A 9912-nucleotide genomic window follows, 5' to 3' on the forward strand; every position below is an offset into this window, starting at 1 on the left:
CTTTTTTTTAATTACATTTTTTCCATCGGCAATTCCTCAGCTCTGGAAGGTCGCATCGACTTGAAACTTGGTGGATATTAAAATTTATCTCTTAAAATATGTCTGTGTCAATTTTCATCAAAATCCGTATATTTTTTGTATGTTTTTTTAGTCGTTTTATCAACGGCTTCCACGAAACCTTACAAATTTTGTAATTGCACTTTTACAACTCTGGGTCAAGAAACAATTGTGCATCGTAATTGTTTTTTTTTCTGTGTAAATTCATTGAATTCATCGATTGCATTTTTCATAAAATCAATAGAGTAGCTGCTCTTTCCACAGTTGAAACAATTTGTTTCAAAATGAAAAATTTGCTGGAAAATTAATTCAAATTATCAAATTTCTTTCCCCACTCTTCGCCGCATGAATTTTTATCACCACCTGAAGCAAATTTAAGAGCTTGCATGTATGATCGGAGCTTTTTATCTCGAAATGGCATACAGTATTGGCAGTCACCATCACATTCGAAGTAATTACCGAACAAATTTTTGATTTTTCAAAGTATTTTGCAAATTCAATATCTTTTTCAGTTACTTGATACTGGGCACACTAATCCTTGTGCTAACACTTCTACTTTGCTTCGTGATTTGGTTACACCAAGAATTGACACCGACACCGATACCGACACCAAAATTTTACACGTAAATATCGCTCATACTTTTAGTGCAGTAACGTTATGTGTGTAAAAATTATGTAAGTTCACACGATTTTTTCTTTCGTTTACATTCGATATGAATTTTTTAGTCCAGATCGTGAACCTATGGACGAAATGTTTCCACATTTGACACCAACACTGAGATCCAGATATAACTTGTAAATATCATTTATATTTCCAGTGCAGTAGCCCATGAAAAAATGTTTACCAGATCTACAGCTATATTTTGCCATTAACTTGGTCTACCGCCGAATATAACCCACTTTTATGGGTGAAATGGCCTGTAGACCACATCTACGTGGTCAGAAATGTCAAAGCTGGCGACCAATTTTGCCGAACATTATAGGAAGTCAATATACGAATTTGGTCTATATCATGATCTAAGCTCGACAAAATACAGCTGCAGACCTAGTCTACATTTCTTCATGGGAATGTTATGTGTCTAAAAATTAAGTTCACATGATTTTTTTTTTCGTTCACATATGATATGAATTTACAGTCCAGATGTGGAGGAATCAATCAAACGTTTGATGAAGAGCAACAACAACAACAACAACTACTACAAGAAAAAGATTTATAGTCCATCTTTTAATTATGGCCCACATAGAGAACCGAATTTGTGAACCCTGCGAATTCCATTGGTGAAACGTCAAACTACCAATAGATTATTTCAAATTTATTGGTAAATTCAAATCCACTCAAGTCACTTGTATTGTTATACTCTATATATATATACACTAATAGAATCTAATTAATATTAAATTGAACGCGTTAGAATAAAAACAACGCATAATATGCTCTCCAAAAATATAGAAAGAACGCGGAGACTGATTGACTTAGTAATGAGTCTTCTTTATGTATAAATGTCAAATTTTGCATCGAACACATCAAATTTCCGAGGATTTTTTTCTCTGTGTTATAATTTGGATTACTGTGCCATGAAAGTCGTCTTGGGTGCCGGGAATGGTTTGTCAACAAAACGTTAATGAGCATTGGCGATGCAGTTATTATCAACGACCAAATTCGCTGTTGAATCGAATATGTATCAGAATGCACTGATATCACCGTATAAATGGCCCATTCGATTTATGACAAATAAAAAAATAATTTCATTTCGATTTAATGCACAACAAGTTGTAACAAAGTTCAAATGCATATGCTTATGACGGATTTTAAAGAGAATATTTAATTTCCACTAATAAAATGCACAAATAAAATGGAAAAAAAACCTAATAAAAATGAAACGAAAAATTAAAGAAAAATGGCAATTTTTTTTTATTCAGAATAGATGTTATTTGGTTTGAATTTTTATTTCAATATCAGAAAAAAATAGAATGAAACAAGAAAAATTAAAAAAAAATGTTGATCAAAAGTAGGTATTAGGTAAAGTTTCTTACATTCAATTCAATAAAACTACACCCCATTGCAATTTGTTCATTGCAGGCTCGCGTTCTTGGTGAGTCAAAAACGACATCGGTCCTCTAGGCAAGGAAAGCATGAAACTGTCGTAGTACACAGATACTTTCGATGGTTCTGTATGTGTGACACTGTGTACGCAAACGACAATGTTCACTTTCAATATACGAACAAAATCATCTTGGTTGAATTGTCTAAATATTTAATTACAAAATAATCGCTCAGAAAAAGATTTAATATTCTACGTCATTTCTCAAAGAAATTCGTCCGAATAAGCAATTCTTTGATGGTCTAATTGCCAGGAATGATGTGGAACATGTCTAAAATTCAGTGTCCAACGGCTGTTCAAAATATTGAATGATGTCATTCACGATGTCATCCGAACTATAGTTGAGGTTCATATTGGGAATGCATAAAAAAAACATGTGAACATTATTACACAATACACATTCAACCTTAGCAACTAGAATATGTTCAGTAATTACCTTAGATTTGGTAACGAATATTGTGTCGGATAAGGTGGTGGTAATTGCCAATTCTGAGGGATATTGGGAGAAGAGGAGCTCGGAGAAGAGCAGCTTGATGTTGCATTTTCCTCAAGTGATGCTATAAATGTATTTATGGAAAAGAAATTAGGAATTTGAATTAATTTTGCTGCAAATTTGCCACTTGTACCAAATGAATTAAGCTCACATTGTTTTTGAACGTATCCTTTCTTAGTTGCATTTGGATATAGTAGCGGATAAGGTGATGGTGATTGCCGATTCTGTGTGCTATTTAGAGAGAAGAAGCTCGAAAATGAGGGGCTCGGAAAAGGGGAGCTCGGACAAAAGGAGCTTGGTGAAGAAGAGCTTGGAGAAGAGGAACTTGATACTTCATTTTCCTCAGGTGGTGCTAAAAATGAATCTATGGTAAAAGGTCGAAAAGTAATAAAGAATTTGAATTTTATTTGGCTGTAAATTTGTCGTTTTTAACAAATGAATTAAGCTCACATTGTTTTGGAACATATCCTTTCTTAGTTGCATTTGGCTGTGTGAAGTATTCAGCGAATGCCTTATACTTTGGAATCATTCCAGGATACAAATGTGTACATTTATGGTGATTTTTAATAAGATCGCTAATCGAACGAAACTTTTTGTCGTCTTCCTTATTTTCAAAGTCCGCATGAACAAAGGGTTGCATATGTTGAACTTCCTTTGTTCCATAGGCATTGAGTTGAACCCAAGCAACCGAAATGCCTCCAAAAATGCAAAGACAACAAAAACATTGATCATATGAATGGGCAAGCGGAATAATGAAACGTAATTCTGTTTTTAAATGAAGTGCCTCTGAGAAAATTTTGCAGTAAAAAAGCCCCACAAAAATATTGTCTGATAAAAATTTGTATGAAAATCTTATTCAGACAATATTTTTGTGGGGCTTTTTTACTGAAAAATTTTCTCAGAGGCACTTCATTTAAAAACAGAATTACGTTTCATTATTCCGCTTGCCCATTCATATGAGATTCAAAGATAATGGTAATGAAAATGTGTTACTTACCCGATGCACTGTCGGAAAATCGTAGCAAAAATGTACCCGGTTCACATTTGAGAAGCTCTTCTGTGGCTTTATCTTTGCTAATGAATCCTGCGATAAGACCATTTTGCCATTCTTTGCTGAGATGCACTCGCGTCAGTTGTGTTGCTTCGTAGAACCAAGTGAAAAATGTGAAATCTGTTCGTGCCGGCATTTTATCCTTGCCAAATTGTTCCCACGACATTAAAGGATCTTGGTCCGGCACCGGCGATGCACCGAACACTTCTTCATCTGCAAATCTCACTTTCAGTTAATTTTCAAACTTTGAAATGCAAAATTTCCCACAAGTTATGAAGTGATACTTACACAAGCTTTGCAAGTGTTCATCCGTCAAATCGCAGCCAGTTTGATAGTGGAATATCATTTGTAGAGCCCACTTTATATGTGACCACGGCACTTGAGTTGGAACAGCAAATAAAGTTCGACCAATCTCAAAGAATGCATTGTCCCATGCGATGGTAGCCCACCCATTTCTCTTTTGGTTTACATTCGATGCAACCGTTACCGGAACTGACATCGTCCACACCTGTTAAAACACGATGTATAACAAAAAAAAACCAAAAAAAGAGAAACGAAATTAAAAGAAGAATAAGCAAATTCTTTTTCATTGACATATTTCGGAATAAAACTTACACGAACTGACAAGTTGATGGGTTCCAACATTTGTAGATCGGTTTCGAAAAGCAGACAAAACTTTTCATCCATTACAGATTTGTTGGTTCCTCTTTCGGAATTTCTTTTAATATTTGTCAGTTTCATTTTATTTAAATGGCATTCTAAACGCTGATCGTTCGATGGACTGATTTCAAAACAGCATTTCTCCATATCGATTTTACCTGAATTCAAATTTTCAGGGCGTTGCTGTTGATGCTGTTGGCTTGTTTGTGATTCTATTCAATTCAGAAATGGAAAATTTTGATAAACGTTTATTCTATCGCATCTATCCATGATTTTTCAGTTAGTTTCTAACTTAAACTTGAATTAGACAATCAACATTTTTCGTTTTTTTTCTGCCCGATTATCATTTTTCTATTGAAATTATTAAATTTTTCTTATTATTGACAATGGAAGAAACTCACCCGATAAAAACGAAACCATAACCTCTGCTGGATTTTGGGCGATAGCAATGTATTCGGGCAAAAGAACGCGAACACTGGCTTCAAATCTGTTTATTTATAAAATAATAAGAGTTTGTTTCGATTTATCATCAAAAATTTCGGTTAATTATTTTAAAATCGATATGTTTAGTTCAAAAAGTGGGAATTTCACCTTGTGCCTTCGGTTATGACTTGAGGTGGCTGTTGATCTACGACAAAACTCGACTGAACCAATTTTTGTAGCATATTGGTGATATCACTAGAGGCTTTCGCTTCCAAACTATCAACACAATTCAATTGACCATAACATTCATGAATTATGCCCAACACGCTCATCGTACCTGAAGCACATTCATACAATCCCTCAAATTGTGTCTGAATGTCATCAAGTGCACTTCGAAGCTGAGGATTTTTGTTGTGCGAATCAGTTTCGGTTTTGATGTTTTTATCGCCGAATCCAGCCAAGATTTGATCATATTTCCACTTGGTCAATCGTTTGTCAATGAGAATTTGTTGTGTTTCATTCAACAAATTAAAGACGGTTTGAATCGATACCAATATTTGGCCACATTGTTGATCAATATTCGACCGAATGCGATTTACTTCATCCATCCAAACACGTTTTTGATCCTCAATCTCAGTTGTGCTTGGAACATCGTTCAATTCTTGAATTCTTTGTTGCAATTGATCGAATTGCTGAAAATCGTCTATAAATTTCGTTCTGAATGGCTCTACAGCTGCTTTATTTTCAGTGGTCAGTCTTCGTAATTCTTGAATTTTGTTATCGATTTGGCATTTAACACTCACATCACTCTCCACATTATTCAGTTGTGGATTGGTTATTAATTCAATAAAAGTTAACGCATTTTTTTCTTCCATTTTTTCAAATAATAACACAAAACAACACTTTGAATGGAAAAGTGCAAAATAATTTTACTAAAATTAGTTTGAAATTGAATGAAATATGAAATGAGTATTTGAATTTGAATCGGAGTAACACAATTTTTAGAGAAATACGTTCACACACAACGAAGATGAGACGCGTTTTGAGAGTCAAAATACACAACGCTGTATAAATATTGTGAGCATATAAGTACCGAATACAGCAACAAATGTGTATATTTATATTACAACAACAACTGTAAATAGAAAAAAACGCTGTGTCTCGTTTTGTTTGGCGGTTTTTTTAATACGCTGTTTTCATTCAGCGGATCAGTTATTGCTTGTTATCATTGCTACCGCTGATAAAGTGAATAATAATGACATCGTTATCTCGTGCACATGTAAAAATTATTTCTCCAGAAATGTTTTCTTCTTTCAACGTCTATCTCTTGATTTGTGCTATAGTCGATTGTGAGCAGTGTTCACAGGCAATAACGCATATTATACACAAATTTTGGACACTGAATTGATTCTAAGCCGCCTGATTGACGAATAATATTGTTCAACACAGACATTCGTTGTGATAGTATACTGTTTGAGTAATATTCTTGACCTTTGGCAATGCTGTGAATTGAACTCATTCTAATGGAATCAGCCCGAATGACACAATACACGACAAGCGAAAGCGGAAATTATTTTGCGTTGCATTCAACATAACAATGGAGAACTTGATCATCACTATTAGTGCGTTCCAATTTGATTTCCATGGAAATAGACCAAATTGATGTTTAATGGAAATGTTCAGCTTATCGGTTTGAATTGATCTTTTCAAAACCATTACAGGACTCATGAACTGTATATGAACAATAGCTATCGGATAGTATTATGATTTATAATTATTAACAGAAGTAAAAAATAGATCGAGAGTTGTTTGATATTATTTTACTTTGTTGTTTCACAACACATTTTTTTCGTGCACTACATGAATTATGGGTTTGTCGAAGTAAGGTTTATGGACTAATGGTTTCCATTTCAATGCCTCTAGAGCTTATTTAAAATAATTGCATTGGACGTGATGGCGAATGTTGTAGTCGATGAGATGACAGCCAATTGTGTGCTATTTAGAGAAGAGGAGCTTGATACTGCATTTTATTCAGATGGTGGTGAAGATGTATCTACGGTAAAGAGTCAAACAATAATTTTAATGTAAATGATACAAATGTGTCATTATTGCTAAATAGATTCAGCATTACATTGTTTTGGGACGTATCCTTTATTAGGTTGTGAGGTAAAGTATTCAGCGAATGCCTTATCCTTTGGAATCATTCCAGGATACAAATGTGTACATTTATGGTTATTTTTAATAAAATCGCCAATCGAACGAAACTTTTTCTCGTCTTCCTTATTTTCAAAGTCCGCATGAACAAAGGGTTACATATGTTTAACGTCCGTGTATCAATTGACATTGAGGTCAATCCAAGCAACTGAAATGCCTCCTAAAATCCAAAGCCAACAAAAACATTGATCATATGAGATTCAAACAAGACCGCAGAGCTTCGCTTCGCTCCGCTCTGCGTTCTTGAGTTTTTAGTTACCTAATCTATTTTGTTGTTTCACAACAAACTATTTTTTGGCGCACTACATGAAATGTATTTCATCGAAGTAACTTTGAAGTAATATATCGACCATTCCACACGAAATGGACCAAGAATTGGATCGACCCTCTCCGAATTGGCTGAAAATTTGCTTGGAGTCTTGTTTTCGGTAGAAAATGAGAAAACCAAAATAAGTAAGTGGCCTACATTTTTGAGTTCACCCAGTGTACATTTTTCGAAAAATTGAAAAAATCGAAAAAAAGGGTTTGCGCCAACTGAAAACTAACTAAGAAGTAGTTGACACATTACCAAACCGTTGGTACCGTTGGAAAGATAATTGATGGGGCTACAAAAATTGCGAAGTCACCTACCCACTTTGACCCCATTGGGGCCTCCAAAAATGGAGTCAAAGTACTAAAAGTGAAATATCTCAAAAGGGTGGTCGATTTTTGGTATGTTTTTTTTTGCATTTTTCTGCGCTTATGTCGCGCCGCTTCAGGTGGAAAAATAAAATTTCGTGTATAGGTCATTCAATTTTTTGTATTTGGCCTCGGAAAGTAGATCATATCTAATTTTTCAGCGTTTTTGTGGAAAAAATGGTCGAAAATGGCCTGTGACGATTTTTTGACTGAGAAAACTGCTATTTTTTCGTCTAAATACATAAAGAAATGACCATTTGAATATCGGTTTACCTATAAATTTGGTCTAAATCGACATTTCTCCATTAAACAAGCGAATGGTCAAAATCCGCATACAAAATCACACTTATGGCATAGAAAACTCACCTATGGTAGCCTGTTATGAGTCTATTTCCATGTAATTTTGGACGAGGAATCGATTTAGACTTACCTCAATCCCGTTTGATGAACCTAAAATGCCGAAAAATGGCCCTGTTCCAGCTTATGTTTTCGACTCGCCATATTTTATACAGAAAATCACTTTTTCTACTTAAAAAATGCCTTATTCTGCGTTCCAACATCAATGGCTTTTATTCTTTGAAGAAATAAACCAAAATATACCAACTTTTTGAATATTTTGGTCTCAATTTAGCGTTTTGTATAGATATTGGTCCAAAAAACGGTCATTTTGTAGGGGAGGTACCTAAAATATGCATAATTTGATACTTTTGTGTTGAAAAACTGCTATTATTTTTGAAAAATAATGGGGGTCTGTGAACAATAATTTATCCATTTGCTTATACTTTGGTCTCAAATCGACTTTTTCATTGGAAAATTCACTCAAAATGAAGATTTTACACATAAAACTCTGAATTGAGTAGAAAAAATGGTATATTTTGGTTTATTTCTTCAAAAAATAAAAGCCATTGATGTTGGAACGCAGAATAAGGCATTTTTGAAGTAGAAAAAGTGATTTTCTGTATAAAATATGGCGAGTCGAAAACATAAGCTGGAACAGGGCCATTTTTCGGCATTTTAGGCTCATCAAACGGGATTGAGGTAAGTCTAAATCGATTCCACGTCCAAAATTACATGGAAATAGACTCATACCAGGCCACCATAGGTGAGTTTTCTATGCCATAAGTGTGATTTTGTATGCGGATTTTGACCATTCGCTTGTTTAATGGAGAAATGTCGATTTCAGACCAAATTTATAGGTAAACCGATATTCAAATGGTCATTTCTTTATGTGTTTAGACGAAAAAATAGCAGTTTTCTCAGTCAAAAAATCGTCACAGGCCATTTTCGACCATTTTTTCCACAAAAACGCTGAAAAATTAGATATGATCTACTTTCCGAGGCCAAATACAAAAAATTGAATGACCTATACACGAAATTTTATTTTTCCATCTGAAGCGGCGCGACATAAGTGCAGAAAAAATGCAGAAAAAACATACCAAAAATCGACCACCCTTTTGAGATATTTCACTTTTTATACTATGACTCCATTTTTGGAGGCCCCAATGGGATCAAAGTGGGTAGGTGACTTCGCAATTTTCGTAGCCCCATCAATTACCTTTCCAACGGTACCAATGGTTTGGCAATGTTTCAACTACTTCTTAGTTAGTTTTTAGTTGGTGCAAACCCTTTTTTTCGATTTTTTCAATTTTTCGAAAAACTTACACTGGGTGAACTCAGGAATGTGGGCCACTTACAGGCCTAAGATCTTGGTTTTCTCATTTTCTACCGAAATCAAGACTCCATGCAAATTTTTAGCCAATTCGGAGAGGTTCGATCCAATTCTTGGTCCATTTCGTGTGGAATGGTCGATATTTATTTGCAAAATGAATTACAAGATCTTGGTTTTATTTCTTTTTTGAAATATACTGCCTTTGGTTATTAAATGAAAAATATGAGCATTGAATCTAAAATCACTTTAATTCTGTTCAAGACACAGAAAATATTATACGAAAAATTAATGTAATTTTTAAACAACATTTGATAATAAAAATTTGATTGGCGCTTTAAAATATTATGCACCTATTTGTCGTTACTGCCACTGTTTTAAATTAAATAAAAAATATGAGCATAAAATTTAAATTCAACATAATTTGTTTCAACACTCAAAAAGTATCTAGACAAAAAAAAAAGCAGATTAGTAGCTCTACATTTCATGTAGTGCTAAAAATATGTACTTTTCAGATTGACTTATTTACCAAGTACACTGTCGGAAAATCGTAGCAAAAATGTACCCG

At 34.2% G+C, this 9912-nt stretch overlaps 2 protein-coding genes across 2 annotated transcripts; one reads left to right on the forward strand and one right to left on the reverse strand.

The window, feature by feature from the left end:
• Positions 1-429: 429 nt before the first annotated feature.
• Positions 430-1376, forward strand: LOC129572313 (uncharacterized). Its single transcript, XM_055452258.1, has 4 exons — positions 430-508; positions 570-680; positions 784-852; positions 1194-1376. The coding sequence occupies exons 1-4, from the start codon at positions 444-446 to the stop codon at positions 1315-1317; spliced, it is 369 nt and encodes a 122-aa protein (XP_055308233.1). The 5' UTR covers positions 430-443; the 3' UTR covers positions 1318-1376.
• Positions 1377-1988: 612 nt separating this feature from the next.
• Positions 1989-7309, reverse strand: LOC129572312 (signal transducer and transcription activator-like). Its single transcript, XM_055452257.1, has 12 exons — positions 7260-7309; positions 6918-7160; positions 6611-6839; positions 4955-5688; positions 4765-4850; positions 4319-4575; positions 3992-4211; positions 3650-3916; positions 3103-3348; positions 2804-3016; positions 2596-2716; positions 1989-2494 (listed from the first exon to the last, which is right to left on the reverse strand). The coding sequence occupies exons 4-12, from the start codon at positions 5659-5661 to the stop codon at positions 2431-2433; spliced, it is 2181 nt and encodes a 726-aa protein (XP_055308232.1). The 5' UTR covers positions 5662-5688; positions 6611-6839; positions 6918-7160; positions 7260-7309; the 3' UTR covers positions 1989-2430.
• Positions 7310-9912: the final 2603 nt, after the last annotated feature.

The sequence above is a fragment of the Sitodiplosis mosellana genome, unplaced genomic scaffold (assembly GCF_009176505.1).
Source record: "Sitodiplosis mosellana isolate CC-2019 unplaced genomic scaffold, AAFC_SMos_1.0 Smas_scaffold_4714, whole genome shotgun sequence".
In the NCBI taxonomy this organism is placed as follows: Eukaryota; Metazoa; Arthropoda; class Insecta; order Diptera; family Cecidomyiidae; genus Sitodiplosis; species Sitodiplosis mosellana.

What these genes read in the sequence shown, in the direction of transcription:
- LOC129572313 (XM_055452258.1), top strand. Translation starts at nt 444, where the DNA reads ATGTATGATCGGAGCTTTTTATCTCGAAATGGCATACAGTATTGGCAG. An exon ending in CCGACACCAAAATTTTACAC is followed by an intron (nt 681 to 783) that starts GTAAATATCGCT and finishes TGAATTTTTTAG; the next exon opens with TCCAGATCGTGAACCTATGG. An exon ending in CTGAGATCCAGATATAACTT is followed by an intron (nt 853 to 1,193) that starts GTAAATATCATT and finishes ATGAATTTACAG; the next exon opens with TCCAGATGTGGAGGAATCAA.
- LOC129572312 (XM_055452257.1), bottom strand. Translation starts at nt 5,661, where the DNA reads ATGGAAGAAAAAAATGCGTTAACTTTTATTGAATTAATAACCAATCCA. An exon ending in CCATCAACTTGTCAGTTCGT is followed by an intron (nt 4,212 to 4,318) that starts GTAAGTTTTATT and finishes GTGTTTTAACAG; the next exon opens with GTGTGGACGATGTCAGTTCC. An exon ending in TATTCGTTACCAAATCTAAG is followed by an intron (nt 2,495 to 2,595) that starts GTAATTACTGAA and finishes CCTCAACTATAG; the next exon opens with TTCGGATGACATCGTGAATG.